General features: G+C 35.1%; 3 protein-coding genes across 5 annotated transcripts; 2 read left to right on the top strand and 1 right to left on the bottom strand.

The window, feature by feature from the left end:
- Positions 1–218: 218 nt before the first annotated feature.
- LOC109537460 (sodium/potassium/calcium exchanger 3) lies at positions 219–5,490 on the top strand. The gene is made up of 9 exons (XM_019904214.2): positions 219–351; positions 1,012–1,134; positions 1,426–1,660; positions 3,275–3,445; positions 3,800–4,025; positions 4,119–4,292; positions 4,355–4,561; positions 4,672–4,773; positions 4,957–5,490. Exons 2-9 carry the CDS (start codon positions 1,067–1,069, stop codon positions 5,262–5,264), a joined length of 1,491 nt encoding a protein of 496 aa, XP_019759773.2. The 5' UTR covers positions 219–351; positions 1,012–1,066; the 3' UTR covers positions 5,265–5,490.
- A 524-nt stretch (positions 5,491–6,014) lies between these two features.
- On the top strand, positions 6,015–7,488 carry LOC109537461 (tissue alpha-L-fucosidase-like). The gene has a single exon (XM_048664594.1). The coding sequence runs from the start codon at positions 6,091–6,093 to the stop codon at positions 7,423–7,425; it is 1,335 nt and encodes a 444-aa protein (XP_048520551.1). The 5' UTR covers positions 6,015–6,090; the 3' UTR covers positions 7,426–7,488.
- Positions 7,489–7,591: 103 nt separating this feature from the next.
- Positions 7,592–25,105, bottom strand: LOC109537462 (calcitonin receptor). 3 transcript variants are annotated; one of them, XM_048664596.1, is made up of 10 exons: positions 24,862–25,105; positions 15,253–15,334; positions 14,990–15,198; positions 14,726–14,817; positions 13,593–13,719; positions 12,944–13,164; positions 11,149–11,225; positions 10,671–10,885; positions 9,053–9,283; positions 7,592–8,504 (listed from the first exon to the last, which is right to left on the bottom strand). In XM_048664596.1, the coding sequence occupies exons 2-9, from the start codon at positions 15,326–15,328 to the stop codon at positions 9,056–9,058; spliced, it is 1,245 nt and encodes a 414-aa protein (XP_048520553.1). In that variant the 5' UTR covers positions 15,329–15,334; positions 24,862–25,105; the 3' UTR covers positions 7,592–8,504; positions 9,053–9,055. The 3 variants fall into 3 exon arrangements, with proteins under 3 accessions (XP_048520553.1, XP_048520552.1, XP_019759774.1); XM_048664595.1 differs by lacking the exon at positions 24,862–25,105 and adding an exon at positions 16,867–16,984; XM_019904215.2 differs by lacking the exon at positions 24,862–25,105 and having other exon boundaries at positions 15,253–15,392.

The raw sequence follows: 25,105 nt of genomic DNA, 5'->3' as shown, positions 1-25,105 counted from the left end.
TTTTTAGACTCTTAAATTAAATAGACAGATTTTTATCAATACATTTTGATTTTTCGCTATCTCGATTATTCTCAAATTTAATCCACATATCACCGTAACAAATTGCAAGCGTTGCAAATGCCTTTCCATGATCTAATCAAACTCTTTTAGTTTCGATTAATGATAATCTCTTTATAAAGAGTGGATTATAATTTAATCAATTCCTAACTACATCCTTAGACGGATAGATAATCAGGTGCAGTTACGTGTTGTAAAAGGTTTAGGTCGGCCTTTCGAATATTATGTGTCAAGTAAAGTTGTTATCCTTGCACCAGTGAGGAAGGAGTATTTTGCGGACTTACTGGCAAAAAGGTAAAAAAAATAAAACGATGCTAGAAGAGGCATTTATATAGTTAAATCAATTTAGTTAAAAACAGTCAAATGCAATTGTTATTTATGAGCAATGAACTGATATGTATTTTTAAATACTTTCTGATCAACTGGCAATATTCACTTAGGAAATTTAAGTTTGGGTTACTATAATTTACTTCCAAAGTTCAGAGTTTCAGACGTGAAAGTTTGATCAAAGAAAACAAAAAAATTATTGCAGTTTTGCTAACACGGCGTTTACTAGTGAATATTTGCCGATTTTCTGAAATATAGCGGTAAATTACTCATAGTTTGAGAACACCTACTTTATTGCTGGCTATTTACTAAACGAATTAATCATACCATACCATTATTTTTTCTGAATGATAACTAACTGTAATCCCGAATTCCCAAAATCAGTGAACGCACATTTCTATGTAAATTTATGCGCCATCACAAGCAATTTCAGATTATTTTCCCAGACAGCAATAGAAATTGTTAAGTAGACCAAACTCAGTAAATAAATCATTATTTAAAACCATAAACCATATTATAGAATTTGAGGGATCAAGGGGAGTTTTTCAATTGATAAGCTGTAGAGATAAGCAAAATTTTACTAAGTAACACTTTATCTTATTTATGTGCGGCGACTTTTGTTTGGAGGTAGAAGAAACAGATGTATTTGAGTGGCTGAGCATTGTTGGGTATACCGGAAAATATGGACAAATTCGACAATGATGTGCAGATGAAAAATATATCAGCCTTGCATGATGTCGCCAATCAAAGGTAAATTGCTGTGGTTAATTTCAACAGGATTGCGAATTCTAATGCAATTTTATTATATTTGTCGAATATTTCCAACCGAATAGATCCAGGTGGCTTAAATCAGAGTCATTGCAGAGTAGAGAAATCACTAACATTTATTACTTTAAAGGATTGTCAAGTCAATAACATTAAGTCTGGTTTAAGCAGATAGTATTCTGTTGTAAAACCACTGAATTAAAAACTGTGTTTATTTCTCCAGTGATTTATTTCAGTAGCATTTATGTTAACTAAACTGCAAAGTTGATTTTTCAGTTACAACCTCGCTGCATCAATATTTCCTCAAATCAGCCCTTGGAATGCGGAACTTCCGTATGATGGTGGCGGCGACGAGTTTCCTCCTTTTCTTCCTGAAGATCAGCTGCGGAAAGGAGGAGTTGTGCTTTGCTTCCTGATAGCCATCTACTGTTTCACTCTTTTAGCGGTAGTATGTGACAAATATTTCATTCCTTCCATCGAGCGGCTTTGCGAAGTTATGAACATTTCGGCAGTAAGTGCATTATTTTGATTTTCAATTCAAATAGACCTACACTTTTTTTTCGAGGACTTTCTCTCCGGGAGGAAATATGAATCGAATGGTACAATCAGTTTTTCTTTAAGTATAGTCAAAAAATAGTTATAAGCTAAAATCCCCGAGGAACACGCAAAATAAGTGAAAAATGCAACAGATTCGTCTGTAACGACTATAATAATCAATCATCATCACTATAAAATCAATTTTGTTCATGTTTTTTGGGCTGCTGAATCCAGTAGTGGGCTTATTTTTTGCCTACGTATTTATGAGTTCTTATTTGGGATTTTTACGAAAAATTTGAGTATTGTTTCATATTGAAGTGTATTTTCCCCATTTAGAATACATTTCGTGTCCAGGGCTTACCCAAAATCACAACCGTTTTGCAACATACTGAATGGATTTTTTATTGGTTCTCACTTGATTTTTCTTTCTGTTGATCGTTTCTTTGGTACAGTTTTTTTTAAATTCATCATTTAAAAATTAACTAATCACTGTCCGTTTTTGTCATTTTCTCAAAAGTGTTTTTTTCTGATTTTTTAATTAGTTGATAGTGCTGATCTTTTGTTAATCAAATACGTCGATTATCAGGAAGATTTTTTCTTCAGTTCGTTAGTTTCTGTCGTTCGATGTTCGTTAATCTTCTTTGATGTCGTCTTGGAAACACTTTATGGTTATTTATAAGGGATTTTTGGCGCATAAAATCACTGAACAAAATTGCTTTTTGTATTTTTTTTAATTTTAATTAATTTTTTATCGCAAAAAGCGATTTTCATATTCAAATGCACTTTTCCTTATTTAGAAGAAATTTGTCGCTCGAAATTACTACAGATTTGCATTAAACTCAATGGTTTTTTTCCAGGAAAACTTTGAATTACATAATAATTTCTAAATTATAAATTGATTAGTATTGTCCACTTTTGCCATTTTTATGATATCTCAAGAGGTCATTAACTTAAGGGACTTATTTTTTCAAACGTCGATTTTCAGGAAGATTTTTCCTCGAACGCAAATAAAGAGTTCGTTCGATTTTCGTTATATTTTTACGGTCGACGTTTTCCGATCATATTTCAATTTAGAAATTGGCGTTTGGTTTGTTTCAGTCGCAAAAAACTTCTTCGATATCAGTCGATGTGTTTCACAATTTTTATAGAATTTTGAAACTTCCAGAACGTTTTTCTTTATTGTCATCATAAAAAGTTTCCAAACTTTTCCTGCCCTTTTCTTGTTCTTTAGTGTCAATTTTTCAATTATTTCAAGAACATTTTTATCGCTATCAAACTGAGTAACTTCTGCTTATAGAAGAACTTTTCAGTTTCTTTAACCTGTTGGTTAAACTAAGGCGATACTTCAAAAATTGATGGTAGCATTCGGTTCAGCATCTCAAAATACGTAAGAAAAAATTGATTCAATAATTAAATTTACACCGGTTTTTAGAAGGTTAAACAAATTAACACGTTTTCCCTATTTAAAATCAATTCAAATGCATTGAGACACGTGAATCGATTATAAAACTTCAGTCGGGGGGAAAGTCCCGGAAGAACAAAAATAAGGACAAACCTAATATGAATATTTAAGAAAATCGATTTTTAGGATGTTGCAGCTGCAACTTTCATGTCAGTGGCTACTTCATGTCCGGAATTATTCACGAATTTGATTGCCACCTTTGTAACTCAGTCCGCTTTGGGTATTGGCACAATTGTAGGATCTTCCATGTTCAACTCCTTAGGTGTGGCATCCATTGGGGCTTTAGCTGCTGCTCGAGTAAGTGAATACAAAGTTTCACTAAATGCTATCATCAATTACAAGTGTTTTTGAGAGTGTTTTTAATTGATAAACCACGTTTATCTACAACATTAAAATGTTTTAAAAAATTGATTGATTGCAGGATTACAACACCATAAAATATTTGGGAGGAAAAGTCATGCTTTGATGGAAATATAACTCGCCTAAATTACTTAATCCTATTCTAATTGCGTCCTTATCATGTCAACTAGCACGATCAATTTAAAATAGCGTTTTAAAAAGACGGCATTTAAAGGAAATTTTAACTGACCGATTGATTGCTTTTTCGCCTATGGCGACTTACGTGATTTAATCAAATTTATGTAATTTCAGCCAATTAAGCTGGATTGGTGGCCAGTTACTCGAGACGTTTCGATTTATATGGTAGCCATATCTATCCTCATTGCTATTGTTTGGGATGGTCGTATTTACTGGTACGAAGGATTAACGCTGTTCATTAGCTACTTTGTCTATTTCCTTGTAATGTTCCAAAATCCCAGAATATCCAGATTCGTTAGACGAACAGTGGATCGATACCAAAACAAAAAACCCGCAGCTTGTAAGTATCAGGAACTTCACTTTCAGATCACAAGCTGAAACATTTCCTTTTAAAATTCAAATGAATAATTTCGAATATTTCTTTAAATCGCAGCCACAGACATCAATGAAGAAGAACACAAACAACGGGAATTCAATAGGGATTCCGTGAGAGCATCAGTGGCATCCGCATTTGGAACGTATGCAGAGAGTGCCAGAAAATCCGCATTCGAACACCCAGAACAATTTAAGAAAGTTCGCGATATTCAAGAAGAACAAGAAATTAACCGTGAGTTTTTAACATAGATTTATGCCTATTGCCGAAAACTTGCAATTTTTGTTTTTTTCCAGAGATAAAGAAGAGCCCATTTATAATTCCACAAGGCGGATGGTTCACAAAGTTGTCTTTCTTCTACACTTGGCCTATAAAGATGCTCTTAAGGTGCACGATTCCCAATCCAAAATTGTATCCGGATTTGTGGCCGCTATGTTTTATTATGTGCATCTTCTATATCGGGGCAACTTCCTACATTGTGTCGTGGATGGTCACCATAATTGGTATGCATTCAAGATGGTTTATTTCAAAAAAGCCCAATTTTTATTCCATTTTTGACCACATTGTTAAAGTGTTTTAGATTACCAATTTTAAATAACATTTTATTTCTTAGGGGATCTTTTCGGAATACCAGCAACTGTTCAAGGAATGACTTTTGTTGCTGCTGGTGGATCGCTCCCTGAATCTATTTCAATTGCTATCATGAGCAGGAGAGGTAATTGTTGTTTTAATATGACAATGAATCGAGATTAACACACTTTGAGTGTGTTAATGAGAGATTATTATGGGAGGAGGCTTCTTTTTGTCTAGCGGTGTTCTTTCCAATGCAAGCACTCGCCCAACTGCCTCATTTCCTACTTTGAACTGATTGACTCAATAAATTGTTTTTTGCTTTCAGGCGAAGGGAAAATGGGAGTTTCAAACTCACTTGGCGCCAACACAATGAACATTCTCTTCTCCCTTGGAATGCCTTGGTTCTTCATGACTATCCTCATGGGTACCAACGACAGTGCTTTTATCCAAATCGAATCAGGCGCGATAGTTTATACGATCGTTGGACTACTTTTTGTTGCCTTGATTCTATACTTTACCTTGTATTTCAACAAATTTTTCCTAGCCAAATTGACTGCAGCTGTTTTACTGCCAGTTTATGCTGTCTGCATTGTGCTGGCCTGTGTGGCTGAAATGGTGTTTTTTCAGACCTGAAAACTGATTTTTCCAAAGGTTCGCGTGCTTTTAAAGCTGAACCAGAAACTGAGATTGGGTTGCTGTCTAAAGCTGGTCAAATTGATGCGCAACTCTGGTGGAATCTCTTGCTGTTGTTTGTTGTTCCTACGTTTAAGTGATTTGAGACAGAAAATTGTTTCTACGGGTACTCTTCATTGTTTAATAAAGTTTGTAGGTATACATAAAGTGTATACGTGTTTAAAAAGCAGTTTTTTCAATGGAACCTACTCACTTTTTTCGTCCTGTTTAGTTTAGTTTTCAACCGTGCTAAAAAAAATAGGCGTTTACATTTAAAATAAGAAAGTTATATTATAGTTTTGATACATCCTGTAGAGCTGGAGGGTAAAATTTATTTTACATGGCGTCGGCACGACTCGTCAAAACCGAAAAGAATATTTGCAGTTTCTAAAACAACTGTAAGTCGAAAAAGTTCTAATGCACGGTTCTGGTTCAATAGAAGACGGTCGGGCCAAACTTTCATCAAGGTAAAGTGCATTATTAGATCATTAAAAGTATTTTTCCATCGGTTTTTTCAATACCGACATTTTCCGTTATTGAACTCTGATTATTCGAGAAAATTTAATATATTCCTGACGCATTTTGCAGCAGCTTCAAGTCCCAAACAAGCTCAATTCCATTGTACAGTCAACCCGATTTATTGCCGATAACGCCTTCAATTGCCGTCAATCTTAAGTGTACTCAAACAAGCAATAACACAAACAACTTCACATTTCATTATCAAACTACATAGTTCCAAATCATCGTTAGAAGTGAAACAACAGTTGATTGAGGAGCTGATTTACAAATGCAGCTGACTACAAGGCTTCTGATTCTGTTCGTCTGCAGCCATTGCGTTTTGGCTGTAGAAGAGAACTGGGACAGTATCGACCAGAGAACCGTGCCCGAATGGTACGACAAAGCCAAGGTGGGAATTTTCATCCATTGGGGCCTGTTTTCTGTGCCTGGATACAGCAACGAGTGGGTCTGGCACGAATGGAAATCAGACAAAAATGCCGACGTGGTTGATTTCATTGAGAAAAACTATCCGCCCGGATTCACGTACCAGGAGTTTGCCAATCAGTTCACTGGTGAGTTCTTCAACGCCACTGAATGGGCGAATTTGTTCCAAAGAGCTGGAGCGAAGTATGTGGTGTTGACCAGCAAGCATCATGAAGGCTTCACCTTGTGGCCCTCCAAGTACACCTACTCCTTTAACTCAGTGGATATGGGCCCCCATCGGGACATAGTTAAGGAGGTAGGCGAAGCAGTTAGGGAGGCTGGGATGAGGTATGGGCTGTACCACTCTTTACTCGAGTGGTACCATCCTCAATACATTGCTGATCAATCCGAGGGCACCACAGAGTTCGTGGATAACAAAATATACCCCGAGTTGATCGAATTAGTAAACACCTACAAGCCTGACCTCATTTGGTCTGATGGCGACTGGGAAATGTCCGATTCCTACTGGAAATCAACCAAGTTCCTTGCATGGCTCTTCAACGAGAGTCCAGTCAAAGACACCGTCTTAACGAACGACCGATGGGGAATCGGAGCCACTTGCGCTCATGGAGATATCCATACTTGCGAGGACCGTTACAATCCCGGATACCTTCTGGATCACAAATGGGAAAATGCCATGACCATCGACTGGAACTCTTGGGGGTATCGAAGAAACTCGAACATTGGAGAATATGCGACCACCAAGCAACTGATCGACCTTCTAGTCGAGACTGTGAGCTGCGGAGGAAACATCCTCATCAATGTAGGTCCAACCAAAGAAGGCCACATAGATCCTATCTACCAAGAGCGCCTGCTGGGTTTAGGTGAGTGGCTCTCCATTAACGGCGAAGCCATTTATGAGTCCAGCCCCTGGACTGAACACCAAAAGGACACAATCACAAGCGGAGTTTGGTACACTCAAAGAGATGGAGCTACGTATGCCTCAGTTCTCAGTTGGCCGGAAAACAACGTGCTTCGATTGGGCGCTGTTTCGCAATTGTTCAATGACGCCACTCAAGTGATTATTTTGGATAGTTATCAGGAATTGGTGTGGTTTGAAGAGGATGGCGTTGTTTCAGTCCAATTCCCCGATAAGGCCACTGTATACACTAATGATGTTTGGGTTATCAAAATCAAGTAACATGGCCAATTAATGTAAACTCAGTTGATTGTATGCTGTAATAAAATCATTGTTAGCAATGTTTGTGTCTTGATTTTTTTGGCTACAACTGCTAAATAGAGATGTACATAAAACTCGTGAGATTTTCAGGCTTTTAGGTCGTTTTAAGCGAAATGATACTTCGACCCAATCTGGTAATTTGCTTGATATCATTTATTTACAACACATCAATTCCAGGGTTTGCTTGAAGACAAACAGGAAATTTTTCACATTTCTTAAGACAAGTCTAAATCACATCGTCTGTTAGATTCAAAATATAAACTCCTAATACTATTTTAAAGTGTTTGGTGAAAACTTCAACAGAATCGATGCACCACCGCAAGTCTTAGATTCATGAACCTTTTTCATTCATTTTAAAACGCCCCAAAGGGAGCAAAACTACTTGGTTGTTGAAAAAATGTCTTTTGTTGATTGTCTATTTATAAAAACAAAACCGTTCTAAACAAAAAAAATCGGGTATGGGAACCACATTAAATCAGACTTATGTAACAATCTACGCCTGTCTCTTTTTTACAGTAACACTTATATTAAATCTAAATGCACATTAAGCATCAGTTTTCCCCTACGGGTAAATCTATTATGGTAAGCAACTTGACAAAATCAGAAGAGAAACTTTGGAAGTGGTGGAAAAGTGTGAAATTCATTACGGATAGCGCTAGAACGCAAAGTTCATAAAGAATGTTTTGCATTTTAAAAGCTGGAGAGAAGCGCTTTGGTCATGCGGAATTAATTGGTCGAAGGGGAGATAATTTTTCACATTAATTAGCTCAGTAAATCGGTTTTGCTTGGTTGAAAAAGTCAAGGTTCCACCTAGTTTTTACCCAAAGTTATGTTTGCCATCTACCTACAAGTTACATCCTACAGTTGTATAAATGTATTTTACATAATTTACTTAGGTTTCTCAAAATATACATTATCTTTGGTCTTTGACTAACTTTTTCCTATCACTAAATATGAGATGAAACTTATAAACTAGGAAAATACTGTACAGATCTCAGAAAATCGTTCCAAACTCACTAGTTGCTGCTACTGGGACAAATCTGCGATTGAAAAATTAATTAGATTAGGTCGAAAAATGCGTGCGTGTTTTTGAAAATGTAAATTTAAGTCATTAGAATGAATCATTTGATTAAAAAATCACTTTTCATTTACTGCAATAGTTTTTCCTTTTGCTGTCTTAATATTCGTATTGTATTCAATTCATTTTGTGGTGGCATTCAATTATATCAGTTTTCACGTGGAATTTGCCAATAAGCCAATGTACCTCTGGTCGTGAATACGTTTTTAATACTTTTTTAATTGACTTTTTTTGGATCTTTGTGGACTATTTGCTTCCTCCTTTCACGAAATTGTCCCATAAATTCGTTTAAAACGTCACCCAATTTTTTGATTCAATTTTAAAATTTAGTCTGCAACTTGAAAAACGTGATAAATAAAAAATTCTCTAGAGTCCAGATTTTCAGTTTTCATCTTTCAATGTTGAAGCCATATATAAGCCACTCATAATCACTGAATTTTCGCGCGACAGGATAAACTCGTAAAACATTTTCCGAGTTAATTTATATTGGTTTTTTCAACTTTGACTTACATTTTACACCTTGACTGAGCTTTGGGTGGATTTCCTGCGAATAGAGAGCAAAGGAACGGTGTTTCCATTTTGCCCGCTTCCATTCACCATAAAAACACCAGCCGCACTATCACCAGTTTGGTAATTGCTCCATCGGGTGCTCTGTCGAGTCAAATTTCGTTGAAAACTCCGTTTAATTGCCTGATGCACATCGTGATTGGCAAAACAGAACAGAACAGCACAACATAAACCCTGAAACAGGAAATTGGGCGATGATTTGTGTGGAAAACGTCCTCGAGTTTTTTCGATCGCACACAAAAAATATCTGCGCTCAAAGGGGTGTTGGATTAAAGATTGGAATAGAATTTGAGCTTAACTCAATTTTCAGATGACAAGAAAACATAAATTTCAAAACTCGAGACGGCGTTGTTTGCATTTCAATTCTCTTCTAACCGGGGTTGTTTTCGGACTAATTTACAACGCAGAGTTTATTTGAAAAAACCATTTGCCATTATGAACTGAAATTGAAATGCTTTGGAGATTTTATTAAAAAGTAAGCGGCTTGTTTGAGCATAATGCTAATCACTTCTGGTTCAGGACAGATCTTTTCGCGGCCTTAAGAACTATGAGAAACTGAGAAGATTGATAATTTTTCTTTGCATGTTGTGGCTCAATCCCCTTTAAGCCTTAGTACGTGAGTTCACTTATCTCGGCTTAGTTTAGCTGCAAATTTTCCATTGAATTAACACAGATTGAAGCTATGATTAGATTTTGATTTGAAATGCAAATTTTCGCAATCGTGAGTGTAACGTCCTGAAATTGGCTTTCCGTCACATCCTTAGATCTAACTTATATAATTTTGAAATTGATTTCAGTCCATACGGAATTCCCGTGCCTTTGAACTTGAGTAGGGTTTTGTATATTGAGCGATTGCCTGATTGCCTTGCCTTGCTCGAATTCTAAATGCTAAATTGGAAGTAAAAGCCCGATGAGGCAACTGAACTTCTTATAAAACGTAATTTTATTAAATAATTTTTTTCCCGGAATTTGTTTTGATTTTGCTTCATAATCAGTTTAAATTGGGCAACGGGATTTCTAATTGCTTCGCCCTAATTTCTTTTTAGGACATTTTACAGGGGAATTATGATTCGATTGAATCTTTGTAAGTGTAAGTTGTAAGTGCACAAAAGTTGTTAACCAATACTAAATAAAATATAATATTTTTATCCCAACCCCAAACCTAGTCACTATTCAAATACTTTTAGCGTGAACAACCTGTTTACATTTTCGCTGATTAATTATCGACATTTCACCCTATTTGCCCATTTAAAGCCGGAGACATCAAAGAAATTACTTAGGACTGGTTTAGAAAAAAGCCTCGCATTTTATCGATCTATAATTAGCCATGGAAAATTGATAAACAAATCAACACGATCCTTGAAAGTTGTTTGCTATTTTCATTTGAAGGCGTTGCTCATGTCCTCAAGCAATTTGCCTTAAAAACTGATTAAAAACCATTCGCAATTGCATTTGCATTTTTTAAATCAAGCAACAGAAATAAAATATAATTTGAATCTCTGAATTATTTAACTTGAGCTTTAGTGAAACATAAATTGAGCGCAAATAAGCTGAGACTTACCTGATAAGGAATGATAATAACGCTGGTATAAACATAGACGTAATACATCGGATGGTCATTGTCAGGTCGTACAGGGATCAGAATGAATTGGAGCCCGAAAAGGGGAGTTAAAATCAAAGCCGCTCTTACGGCCCTTCGGATGCTCACTGGGGCCGGATTTGGAGAGTTCGGGTGCATGATTGTGAGGATCACCCTCAAAATGTTAATGAGAAAAACTGAAACAAATTGGTTTCACTTGAAAAACACCACAGCGGTTTTTTGTGTGTCTGGCAACTTTTTCGTACTGACGAGTTGAATGGCGATTGCGGCAAAGTTTTGTTAAGAGATTACTAAACAGGCATTTAACATTTTTGAATATGGAAACTATGCAGAAATGTTGAACAGTTTTAATGGGCTTTTTACTTTTAGTTACTGTCGCATAAAACAACTATAATTTCCATGGCAATTTGACTATTTCTAATAGTTTTTATGTACTTACTCATTGAAAGTGCTAGTGTTACTGCAATGGGAATACTGATGAACCATCCTCCAAAGGCTCTTTCATGGAGCCAGCATCTGCATGAAATAAACCCATATTAATGCATAATCCAAACTGTTCAACAAAAAAGGTTGCATTGCAAATTTAAATTTTAAATTTTAACACCAGAGGCATGAAGATAGGCCAAATATCTCGCAGCAGTTTTGATAGTTTTTCGCTCTCATAATTATTTACAGGGTTGAAGGGCAAGATTAAGTATAGAAAGCAAGTTTAGAAAGTAATTCCTATTCTATACCAAACTTATTGAAATTGAGCGCAATAAATACTACCGACTGAAAAAAACCCTAAACTGTCTGTTTTTTTTGTTATTATCTGCCCCCACATAAAAGTTCTTCTAACGAGCAACTAACTCTAAATTAATTTAACTTCCATTTGCCTAAAAGCCAACTCGTCGCTCTTCACTGGCAATGGCTGATAGTTTTCATTTATATTTATAAATGCCACTTGATTGATTTCGTGCTGATTAAAGCGAGACTAATGCGCCACTTATAGAAACCTGGAAATGCATTTACTGAGTGATCTAGAGTAGGAGCTCGAGAACATTTATCGGATTTCCCAGACGCAAACAAAACTTTTACGATTACGGCTGATAAATGGCAAGGGCGAGTTTTCACTGACTGTTTGATAAAAAGTGACCCTTCTCAGGGTGAATAAACTACTCAAGTTGCTAACTTGCTGCTTCGACAAGCGCTAAATGACAAAGTCGTTTATAAACCACTTGAAAAGGCTGATGATCCCAAAAAGGAAAGCAGGTAGAACTAGGACGAGCATCAGTTTTTATTGTAACTCAACCACGCTAAAAAAACAAGTTTTCCGTTTGAAATTAATATTTGTAAAACATGAGATAGGCTCGAATAGGCTCGAATAAACATAGGCTCGAATTTACAGCGACCAAAAAAACAGGAGCAATTTTAATTTAGAACCTTGTATAGATTTGTGAGTATAAAAAGGTTTTTGTTTCGGTCCTTTATTTTTTGTGCCCGCTAACAAGGACGAAATTGCTTTCAGTTCCGGCACAGGAATTTTACAGAAAAAACTTATAACTGAACAGGAAATTCCAAGTATAACTGTCTTCAATATTTACGGCTGGTTTCACAAGGAAGCTATAATTCGACTGGAGAAACCTGATTTATACAACAGGATAAGTAATGCTTCGGGAAACAAAAACGGATCCTCTAGAAGCACGGATAGGGTCGAGGAAAAAATGAAACAATCCAATTTGTTTGCCTGGGAATTGCTAAAGCCTCATTGTTTGACCGGCAAAAAAAGGAAAATCTCCCTCTTTTTTGTTCAGAATCTAAACCTTTCATGCAAGAAAGGAGACAGTTTCAGTACGACGAAAATGTAAATATGTCTGAAAAAGGCAATTTGAGCAAGTTTGAACAATTTGCAGCTTCAATTTTCTGAAACATTTTTGTTCCAAAATCTAACATATTTTTATGAAGCCTTTAACGCAATATTATGTTTTGCAGCCCCGTAAAACTATTGAAATGGCTCGCTATATCCTTCGGTACGCCATAATTTCCTACCCTCGCTGTTAATAATAAACTACTTGAAAGCCACAAAGTATCAGCTTCGCTCGTATCTTTGTCGTCGAGAATTAAAAGACTCTTCGCTTCGCTATTAAAAATTTAATTTTAAATATAAATCATCTTTTTTTATATAAAGCGGCGAAACTTATCAGGCGGGGGAAAAATTGTCGCAGCTAAAACCAGTTTTTTGCATTACAACTTACAAATCAGTGTCTTTATTGTAGAATATCCTGATAAGGCTGTGCACCAGCACAATGATGAAAGGAAAGCCCCATCCGACTCCATAGAACCATTTCATTGTGCGTTCCTCTCGAACAAAAACCACCACCAAGGCGAGATGAAGATGAAGAGCTTCACAAAACATCCACATGTAGTTGGCCACCATGTAGTACTCTTTTGCTACATGAAGAAACTGGCACCAGTACTAGAAACAATTCAAACTAGTTTATTTTACTCTTGCAAAGAAATGTCATTGGTGAAAAACAGCGGTTTTTTCCTTCGCATGTAGCAAAAGCGGGTATTAAATAAAGGCTGCTGAGATTACCGGTCATTATTTTTAATTAAAAAATCAACTGCTATCACCATTGTTTAATGTACATTGATTGAATGGAACGTTCGATAGTTTTACAATGGGGGTTTCATTCGTTAATCCTTCAATGTCATGGGATAGAGTTACAAGTGGTTTTATAGCGCAACTTTTGATCCAAATTGCTTCAAAGGTGGTCTAAATTTAATTTTACATTCTATTGTGTGCTGATGCAGCAAAATCCCCCATTAACAAAGCAACATGTTTGAGTGTTTCCAAATTGTACAGAATGTGAGGACTTTCAAACCAAATAAAAAAATACCTACGGGATTCCTTAATGGAGTCGCCACTTGTGCTACCACTTCTTGATACCACGTTATCCACATTATGTTGTTCAGTATGAAGGACAGGAACAATTGCACGTGGATTCGAATCCTCGTGCATTTGAGAGTTCTAAAAACATTACAATTAATATGGTTTTGTACACACATTTTTTATACTGTGAGTAAATCAATCTCAATTTGCTAACAAACTTTTCAGCAGAATAAATTAATGAGTGTAATAATTTATGCAAATCGTTAAACTGCGCCTGCAAGTCGTAATTTGTTTGGGTATGAAACACACTTTAGTAAAACATAATTTTAATTAGTCTTAAATCATTTTCATTTAACTGCAAGTGCCTGCTGTTGTGCATGTGAAATTTGCTCCATTAATTGCGGTTACGTGAATTGAATGCATCCTTAACTAAATGCTAATTATTTCCTCTAAGGATTCGGACGTAAAAAGCGTTTGAATCAATTGAGACATCAGAGGAGCCTCTTTTGCACCCCGAAGTTAAATTTTAATTATCTGCACATAATCCCGAGGAGTATGATACACATTTCACCTTTGAATATTTGTAAATGTGAAATGAAGTATAAACTCGTTTAAAGCTTCAAATTTTGGGTAGTTTTCAGTCTAGTGGAATCTACATACAGTATAATATTTCCTAATAATCGGAAAAGCAGGAAAGTGAATAATATCACGGCCATGAAGTGACTACGCGTGGTTGACGTCTATTGAATAGAAAATGAGCTCGCGATTTGCATAAAATCGCAATTTATTTACGAACTATTGTGTAACATGAATTAACGTGATTCAGCAAAATAAATTAATGTGCTTTGTAGTAATTTGTGTAATGGCAGCAAAAGAGTAATGGTCAAATTCATTCGTTGATTTGTGCACATTTGAGTTTCTGTACGGTCGGCATAATCTACTTGAATACGACACACGTTTCACTTTAAGTCGGTTTTTATTAACTATTATAACCTTTTTAAATATCATCTATGCAGATTTTTAATTTGAAAGTTTTGAGTGATAACACTTCAGTCCAGATTGAGCAATAAGAAACTTTAATTTTTGGCATAATTTAGCAAAGTATGATTCGCCGTTCAGTTTCAATAAAATAAAATTGACCTACCTGAAAAATAGAAAAATGCCCAAAGACACAATGAGAGCCGCCAGCGACACTGCATATCCAATCACGTACAAGAAGTTGATAAAGTTATAAAACTGAAAAAACGAACGCAATTAGAACAGTTTTATGGGTGGAAAGTGCCTGAAGTATGCACAACTGCACATTTAAATGCTGCTATCGATTCCTGACTAAAGCCAGTTATTTTTCCGTGTCAAAATCCCGGTGGCGACATTTTAAAATAACGCAATTTGTAAATGTCTTTTATACCTCGAGTGATTCAAAGTCGATGCAATCCCTGTAGTCAGACCACGTTACATTTTCCTGGTTCACGTACCACGAACCGTTAGCTAAACAGTCTTTATAGGCCAGATTATTTGTGATAAATGATTCAAATTTCGGACAGGACTGGTTCGCCCTTGTCCCAGGAGGCGTTTGTGGCCAACATAATGCATCGTCAAATACTTCCGGACACCAACCTTAAACATTAAATCGTGAAATCGACCTTTGCAACAAAATTCTGATTGGCTTACCGCTGATTGTATCGTTGTTTTTCCCACAAACAGTCCTGTTGGAATAGTCAGCACCATTCTGAGTTACATTGAACATTATTATCTGAAACCGAGAGGAAAAATTGATTAATGCAAGTGGGTCCAAACCCATGCATAAACATTCTACTTAAGCACCTTTCACTTGATAGTTGATAAGATGTGTAATTAAGATAATTGAATCAGGTTTTGTAGTATTAAAGAACTGACAAATACAAAATGCTGGTTTTGGCAAAATCCTCTTACAAACACTAATTGATGATGCTTTAAAATCTGAAAAGTTCGGAAGCAGCCAAACTGCAATTAGAAGTTCTTGATCCGTTTAAAGCTCTCGGGGTTTGTGAAGTTTGAAAAATTTTCTTTGGCTGTTTTACATGCGAAACTTGTCAGAAAGTTTTTCTCATGGCTACCCGCAGAAGAAATAGAGAAAATCATCATCGGAAAGTTACGTTGCTGTAAGCACAAGAAATTATAATTTCCACTAGATGGGTTTTTGTTAGAAATTCTCTGTCGAAAGCTGTTCAGTTTCTCTGGCTTTTCAGGCCTTTACCCGTAAAAATTTTATGTTGTGTGTTGCCTACTGAAACGTTCCCAATGGGCCAATCAGCAGGCAATTTGTCTTGGTGAAGTCACTAGCAGCAGTTTAAACATTTCCAGTTGGAAACTAATGTATCAATCCAGTTACATGCAGCGAAATATAGGACAAATGGATGGCTTTCAAATAACCACAACTTAGGAATTTTTCCAATACAAACTAGCCAAGAATCAAATGAAGTAGTAAACAACCTAATCGGAACAGAATTAGTGACTCCCGATTGATAACGCAATTTTTTTAGATAATAGAAGATAATTCACACGGAAAGTTATATCAATTTTGATGGATTTTTGGATCAAATCAATAAAGCGTTTTTGCTGAATGAATGGTTAATCTTGCTTTTGCATGTGTATGTGTAATGAACGGCCAACAATAAGGACCGAAGTGGTTCAAGCAATCTACATAATCAGCTTTAGTCAAAAATTTATCATAGTTCGATGCTATAAGCGTTTCTTGACTAATAGTGAATTTAGTTTCTAAACTAATTAATTTTGCGCAAATGGCTGCTTTAGCTTTCAATGGATTTCTCATGAAACTTGTAATGAATTGGAAGGATTCCATTTTAATAGTCAAAGGGGAAAACTCTAGTTAGTTCCGGATGTACGGGCAAAAACCCAGCTATAAGCTGATTACTTGGTTCATTAAAGCTAAATAAAAACCCCGAATTAGAGACTAATCGGATTCAAGCAACTTCCGGCAGCGAATCAAGCGAACTGATTCTAGCTCAAATTTTCGTTCCAGTCGTTGTGAATCCAAGACGGGCAAAACAACAAAGGCTTATCGATTTCAAACAACTGCAAATTGGAATCCGAACAAAGGCTCAATTACATTTAAAAGATCCCAAAATCGTAGTCGCTAAAGTGCCAATTGCCATCCGAGATTGAACCCGTAAGGGCCATTCATTGGGTTTCCTTAGAGCAGTTATGTAAATTAACTCCCTTTAGAGTTCATCCAGCAGTTTTTTCACAGCAACTTTCTGACTAGAAGGAAAACGCAAAATTTACCAGCTAAAGCCCACTAAATCCATCTAGTGCACAGAAAAGATTGTCTATTAAAGTCACTCATTTTCACACACAATAATTCCACAACGATCAGCACCGATTTGGAGTTAATTTGCATTTAACAATCAGCTGATTTGATATCAACGGTAACAATTAAGCCCTTGCCTGCGGTATGTTTGCCAGCTTCTTATGCTTTTGACGACTGTAAACATCCACTATTTACCAATATTTTTTTCGTATTGGCTTTGCAACGAACTGGAGTGCGAGAACCTCTGTAGGTAAATATTAACAACACCATTGAGGCTTAATTGTGTAATTAAATAGGCCATTCATGTCAAGTATTTTAAAAATCAAGTCAGTATTGTATCTGAAATAAGCCTAGTTAAATAGATAAAAAATAATGAGCCTACTTTTGAAATTTTAGAGCAATATTGAATTCAAAAAATTTGTGCATTTCCTGCGCTATTAATTGCTGAGCAAATTCAGCCCCATTAGCATTAAAGTAAATTGTTCAAAGGGCCTTTATATCAAACGTAATGTTACCTACATTAACGATAATTCCTTTAATTAAACTGATTGATTTAGGGCAAAAGCGCATGTAATTTCATGTCATTTCCTTGCTTTGTAGAAACTGATATCGTAGCTGCATGTGCAATGTCCTGTGAAATAAACTGCAAATTCAACCAAGAAATCGACTTAAATGACGTTTTGTATTTGCACACATGCTTCCAATTTGGAACCTATTTCGCATGCCAGCTATTTGATCACGAGCTACTCGAACAGTTGCAGAAACTTTCCGAAAAATAGATTTCTAAGCACTGCTTCCCAGGGCGTTCAGGTATGAAAGTACAGATTTTCAATCCAAATCGCCCACAAGAGTCGTGATTTGATGCGAAGCCTCACGTTTTTGTCTATTGGAACGGTAAGTCCACTTGCGAATGTTTATTCAGGAAATACATGAAGTGTGATATTTATTATTTGAACTGGAAACTAAACTCTCGTTTTCGGTTGTGCAATTCTAAGCACTGAAAGTTCGCATGAGACTATTGAGAGCTTTATCATTCCAATTCCCGAGCGGCTTAAAGATGAAATTTAATTGCCTTATATATCAGATCGCGAAAACCCGCATCTTCATTTTCATAGGGCGTTGGATGAAAATAATCTTAAATCGTTGTAGTAATCGACTAAGTATGCAAAGCAGAATTAATTCAAATTTATTTGCGAATTTAACAAAATTAAGCTCGGAATATAAATGCCTCCCGCCCCCAAAATTTACATCAGTCCAATGCTAAATGATCGCCTAATTACAGGGTGAATAGTGAAAATCTGGTGCTTCATTGGGTTTTATCCCGTTGAAGTGGCGGCCTTCACCTTTGATGATATCCTGGTTTGGAGTGGCAATATACCTGATAAAATCACTTGTATAAAAGGAAATAAAGCCTTGAAGCGCAAAAAAACGCTGTCTGAAGCTTATAATTGAATCTACTGTTGGTTGAGTGCATTTTGTCTACAGTGAGTTTTTACTAGATCAGGTAGATTAGGAGAGAGAAACTCTATTAAAAGTTCGGGGAAACTTTACATACATTTTTGCAAAAGGAAACATTTATGCATTGAGGCGAATTGTTACAACCCAAAGAGGTTTAGATTTAGACCTTAGTTTATAATTGAAATTTTAAAAAGTGTATGGTTTGCTGAATAATTCCTTTCACAATCTTAAATTGATAAATTCAATTTTAAGTTACGCTTTTCTTACCATTGAGTGTGTAAGTTTAATAAATAAAGGCATGACTAATTGATTAATTAATAAATTGGTTTGGGAAAGCTTGAAACTTTGAGTGAGATTTTTAAAACGCAATTTTTCTCTTGTTTTGGGTCGCCTGAAATCCTTCATATTTAACCAAGAATTTTAAAGTTTTTCTGACTGCAGAATGTTGTCAATACAACAAATACTTCATCTACAACCTGAAACAGATTTTAAATATTTTGAAATAACACGCATTTTGACTTGAATATTTCTTTGCCTGAATGTTCTAATTCTGTTATTACAAGAGCTCAATGGTTCTTCTTAAATTGTTTATCGCTTAATTGTTCTGGGAAAATTGCTTGTTCTGAGCGTATTTTTGTTGGAATTCAGTTTTCTTTGAATGTTATAACTTTTCCAGTTAAGTTAATATTTTTTCTTATCCAATTGTAAAATACGTTGGATGTTGGATTTCTACTCAAATCGGTCTAACTTTTCACAATGGAACTTCCATATAAACGAATGTTTTTTACCTTTGATACTTTTATACTTTAGATTAGATTAGATTTGAGTTTTCTAAAAATATCTATAGTCAATGTAAAATTACTTTTTTATATAAAATTGTAGTTATCTTTTGTTTGTGTGCAATTAATACTTTGTTCAGTCATTCACAAATTGATTTTGCTCTTCACGTTTTCCAAGCTAAAATTGTATTTATTATTTTGTAAGTTTCTGTCATTAAACTCTCGTATCATAAGTGGACTGCATTTCTGTGCCATTCAACTAATTTAGCCAAATATTTTCGAATGTTTGATGAGTTTTGCAAGCGATTTACGCTCAAATTTCTGTGTACTTTCTTAAATTTTTTTAAATTATCAGCTCTTATAAAAGGCGTTTTTCGAGTTTTTTTCTTTAAAGCAAAATATTTCTCCAAAGTATCAGGAATCTGCACTAAAGCAAAGAAAAATATTTTTTACAAAAAATTAACTCTTTATACTCCCGACTACTTTATAACACTTAACTATACTAGCAAATTTTTAAAATACACTTTAAGAGACAAAAACCAATTGAATAAATTCTTATTTTTGACTTTGATAAATTGAAGATCAATTCGTATTCAACATGCATGAGGCTTACATAAATATTTGCAATCAGATAAACTTGACATCGTTCGATAGAACTATACCTCATCTAAAGTGATTAATTTATTATGGTAATTATGATCAAGCTCGGAAGATTAGTGGGTGATTTTAATAAGCCGCCGTTGCATAATATCTGACTTCCTACAATTTATGGGGACGGTGTTTTTCTAATATTCTTTATTTTTATTTACCCATCCGCCCAACTGCAAATCATCAAAATAGCTCTGGCTTTCACAAAGCCATAGTTATCGAAAACAGTAGGCAAATATTGCGACAACTAAAACAATACAAAATTCAACATATTACCCATAGAGAAAAGAATATTGTTGCTCTATCGATGTTAATCAATTACAGCCTATAGCTTTCCAAATTTGACGAAATATTGGTAAAATTGAGCAATAAAATTCAGCTAAGGCCATTGATCTAATTTCTGCAGAAAATCAAAGTCAATATTTTCCAAATTGTCCCATTTAGAAACAATGGCCCTCTAATTAACATTTGCCAATATTAGCAGAAGCAAAATATGCTTATAAATTTTCATTCATAATATTGGAAATCGGTAATTGGAGGCAAACATATACCTGATCTCAATGGGAAAAGTGCCCTAAATATTCAAGTCTATCAATAATGGAAATGGGACTAAAACAAAAAAGGATTTTTAGCTTCTTAATTTATATAAATAATCTGTGTTTCATTGCAATTTGCTGTTACTGTGTAATTCTTAAGCTCCCATTTCAACAAGCTTGCCTTCAACAATATTTCGGGCAATTAATTCTCTGTTCCCTTGTTTGGTGATATGCAAATAAGTTTATTTCAAGCATCACGACCCTGAGCAAAAGCTTATTGATCAATAGATTGCAAAATATACCTAACTTTCATTAAGCATAATGTGATGCCTTTAATCCATCCATAATATACGGTATTTATAATAAAATTAAGACGATTTATGGTCTGGCCTAGACGTGCATAAATTGTGAATATTATCGACAGCAACATTTTCTTGGCGTATTAATTAGCAAGATGGGGCGTGTCATTATAGATCATATTGATGATTTGACGTAGGTAAGCTTAAATTCCGCGAAGAGTGTTAAACTTCGTTAACAAATAGGGGGCTCGATAATGTTTCAGATTGTTGTTGATCAGTTTCATTTTCCAATAGTTTTTACGATGTCTTTTTTAACTTTGAAAAATTTATGGCGCATGGACATTTTTTTAGCAAACTGCCCAATGGAAAAACTTTGTAACTTGCCATGTTTCCTGGAGCTTTCAAAACTTGACTGAATTTATTTGCAGTTAAATCCCACAAAATTCGAAATTGTGCTCCATTCCAACCTGCACCAGGTAACTAATTTTATTTTAGTTACTCAGTTAAAATTAGAATTGAAAGAAATCGGAATTGCCCGTTTAAAAGATTTAATTAAAATTTGGGCCCAACAACAACTCCCACGTGGCAATTCATTATATTGAATAGCAGCTGGAACGTAAACTGCAATTTATATTGTAATTGTTTACGCATTATATAACTACGTTTAACTATTAAGGCGGTTTTAATGAAGGTTTTGTTCCAATCATCTATTTAAGATCAGTTGCAATCAATGTCTTCTGGAAAATATTTCTGTCATTTCTGTTCTCCCTTGTAACTTAATCACTAAGCTTCGAAAGCTCTCAACTGTAGAAAACGTTCCCTAAAGTCATTCAAGCAATAGTGGTTCTACATAATCTTACAATCTTATGCAGGTAAAATAAGACTCTTATTGTAGTTTATGAGTATGTTTACTCTGGTTATGAATGAGAGAAATATTCAAAGTTCTCGGAAATTTGTATTTTAGCGTTTCTATTTTTTTAATTTTCTGGAAAAATGGGTTGATTATTTTTATATAAGGCTTTATATTATATTTTATAAATATGTTTCTAAGGGTGGAATAAAAAAGAGAATCAAATAATCAAATAAAATCAGTGATTTTCGGAAAAAAAACCTCAACTTTATTATTGTTCGAATTTCATGTTAAATAGAACAGATGTTGCTTTAAAACTGAATCAGTGACCAAATATTAACACATTTTTTGTAGCCAGCAGTAACCGTTCTTTGAAATGTTTTGATACTGCTTGTAGTACAGCTTATTGAGTGACATTTTTGTTAATCTCCATTACTGTTCTATTTCCATTTTCCTAAAAGCGTCAGTAATATTTAAAAAAATCAGAAAAACTTCTTCTTGCCCATATCATGGCCAATTATAATTAAACTGTACAAAAAAGAAAATTGGAAATTCCTCGGGTGTCTCAGGACTCTAGCCTGGCGCATTCAAATATTTACCAGATATTGGAACTGAAGCCACTTTCATGAAACTCGAAACACTATCTTATAGTTGTATAACGGAATTGAAATGTAGATTAGTGCTTAACTAAATGAGACGAAGATTCCCATGTACATAATAAGATCCTTAATTTCACTCGGCAAATACTCCAAACTTAGTGTACTTAAATGTTTAATGTTCCATTTGTATAATTAGGGACAATTTTCCCGCATCGAATTTCCGAAGGAAATTCTTCTCCCGAAATTTCAATTACAATATCAGATTGCCATAGAACTTCCCCAAATCAAACTGAAAATGTATAGTTGGGAGTTAAACTTTCCTGCTGATCATTCAATCAATCCCTGATTATCACATTGAACGTGTCTCAATTACGAGTGATCGAATGAACCAATAAATATTTAGTGTTTATGGCAGGCAATAGATCCGTTTAGCTGCAACAATTATTCATATAACGTGAACGTTTCAAAAGCATTTCTCTAAGCTCCTACAAATTTGCGTTGGATAACAATTTCCAAATGTTATCTACCCATATAAAATGGCAACTGAACAGTTTGATCCCCAACTCCTTGAACGACCCTTATAATCCAATAAACTACTCATTTCCTGTCAATTCCATTGACGGTCTGGAACATGGATATTAACCCGTTTTAATAAATCCATCCAGAGTAGCCATCAATCTTTTCATCTGCAACTTTATTGGAGAGTCCTGATATCAACTGTTTGCCATGCTTTTATGTTTAATGAAGTGTTATTTGGCTGTAAACGTAACATTTGCGCAATTATTGTTTCCATTTCGCTCTCGAATGGACACTAAGGTCTTTAACAGCTCTCCAAGCAAAATGCCACTAAAGCGCTTGGGAGCTATAAAGCTGCTTCATACATTTTAAACTTTTTTAACTTTTCTTGTTGTGCAAAGAATTGCATTCCAAAGCAAGAACTAACCGCTAGCCGCATCCAATTTAGCCTCAAAGAAGGACTATTTCAACTATTTTCTTTGTATATGTATTTGTAGCTTTTTCGCACAGCCAAAAATTGCTTTGTAAAGGATCGAGCGTTTTTCAGCCACTCTTCGGCTAATCCTCGAGCTTTTAACGCCTTATTTCCGCTCTGGAGTTATAGAGCGGTTTGCAAAAGAGGCTTAAATTAAAATCGAGGAAATATTTTCCTGGATATTGCATCAGCAGCTAATTTTCCAGCGCCTTGTGAAATAGCTGGGCTAATAAAGCTAGACGGAATGTTGTCTCGTCGCTATAACTTGAGGCAAACCAGCAGGAACAAGTTTAATTTATCTGACAATTTAGCTGACATAGTTGAGATGGTTTCAGCAGATTTGGCTTTARCCGGAGGATAAGGTAATTCCAGTTATCTGTTTTAAGGTCTATAGGTCAGTTATCCATTTATTTTTGRTCGGGAGAAAAACATTWYTRTTAAACATTYGTTAGCAAGGTTAARAAGATGARGGAATAAAATCAGGMAGCTCTAAATAKAGTTCTTCGGTAAGCAAGTTTTTAAGCCAAACTTAAGGGAAAATAATTGACAGCAATTTCAGCTTAGGTAAGACAAAAATTTAACTCTGAAAAGAATCTGACTTACTTTASCAWGTAAATTYCGWCGACACTGCACTAAAAAAATAATCAGTTAACAGATTTTTTATGAAAATCCATCCAATCGTCCATCGGAATGGTTAATATACTCTTGCTTTACAATTCGCTCAAAAAAAATCGCCGGTTAGCATGTTAGTGATTTATTATGTGAAACGCGAATAGACATTCAGCAGAAAACTTAGTTATTTTGCAGCTGGTTAGATGGAACTTTCCGACGAAACTGACGGAAAAACTTGGCCAGGCGCCGAAATTCAGCACCGCGCTTTCACTTTCTGGTTGCTGTAGACTTTTCTCGTAAATTTATTGTGTTGTTCTAATTGTTTAACTCAATTTAAGCACGTTTAGCTATTAAGTCGGTTTCAATAAAAGTCTTGTAAATAATCGAGAATTTGTTATCAGTATCTTTTGCGTAAAAATTACGGTCATTTCTTTGCACTCTAATTTAATCACTAAGCTTCCAAAACTTTCAACTTTGGAAACAGCGGTTCTACATATTCTTACAATGTTATGCAGGGCAGTCGCGCCTTTTACTATATTTTATGACGATGTTTCCTCTAGTTATGAATGAGAGAAGGAAATATTTTGCACTAAACTGCGCATTTGAGGATTTTAGGAATAGTTTTGAACATAATTTTAAATTTGCCGCGACATTTTAAAAGGAAAATTCAGATTCCTTGACATATTGGCATGAAATGTAATATTAAAACAGATTGAAAAACAAACAAGGATTTTGCACCCTTGTTTGAGCAATCGAGAACTTTCGGGTTTTGAGATGGTCATTGATACCAATTTTATTTTAAAGTTTCGCTGGCAGTTTAGGTATCCACAAGAAACACTCTGAATTCATCACATTTGAGCAATCAGCGATTTTTTGGTTTATAGGTCGTTCTCAGTAGATATTTAGTACCGACGTTTCGCTAGCACGCATGGCCAGCATCTTCAGAGTTGTGTTCGCCTCATGCGACACCTTTTCACGCAAATACCACTAATTGGCCGATTGTTCTGCTCCTAAACACTAGATTGTACATATGAATTTAAAGCAGATATTATATTTTACACTGTGATTCTTTACATAATTCTAATTAGCAGATAGAATATTTTAGGGGCAATTATTATTAAATTGCACTTAAAACCATTGAAAGCAACTTTTCGTTTAGAGAGCTAAACATTTTGCTATTAAATTAGTTTTCACTTACTTTATCAAGTAAATTTCGCCGTTAAAATTAGCGAACTCACTGCACCAAAAAAATAATTAGTCTAAAAATGCTTCATAAAAATCGCAAAAAATCACTCAGAATTTCACTCTTGGCTTATAATATGCTTAACGAAAATTTGCTGGTTACCATTTTAGTGATTTATTGTGCGAAACGCGAATGGGCATTCAGGAGGAAACTTTGCTATTTTGCAGCTGGTTAGGTGGAAGTTTCCGACGAAACTGAC

This window comes from Dendroctonus ponderosae, unplaced genomic scaffold, assembly GCF_020466585.1.
Source record: "Dendroctonus ponderosae isolate FM_Combo_2020 unplaced genomic scaffold, Dpon_F_20191213v2 Dpon_F_20191213_3, whole genome shotgun sequence".
Lineage (NCBI taxonomy): Eukaryota > Metazoa > Arthropoda > Insecta > Coleoptera > Curculionidae > Dendroctonus > Dendroctonus ponderosae.
The sequence above is the reverse complement of the archived record's forward strand: the minus strand, read 5'-3'. Positions and strand labels throughout refer to the sequence as shown.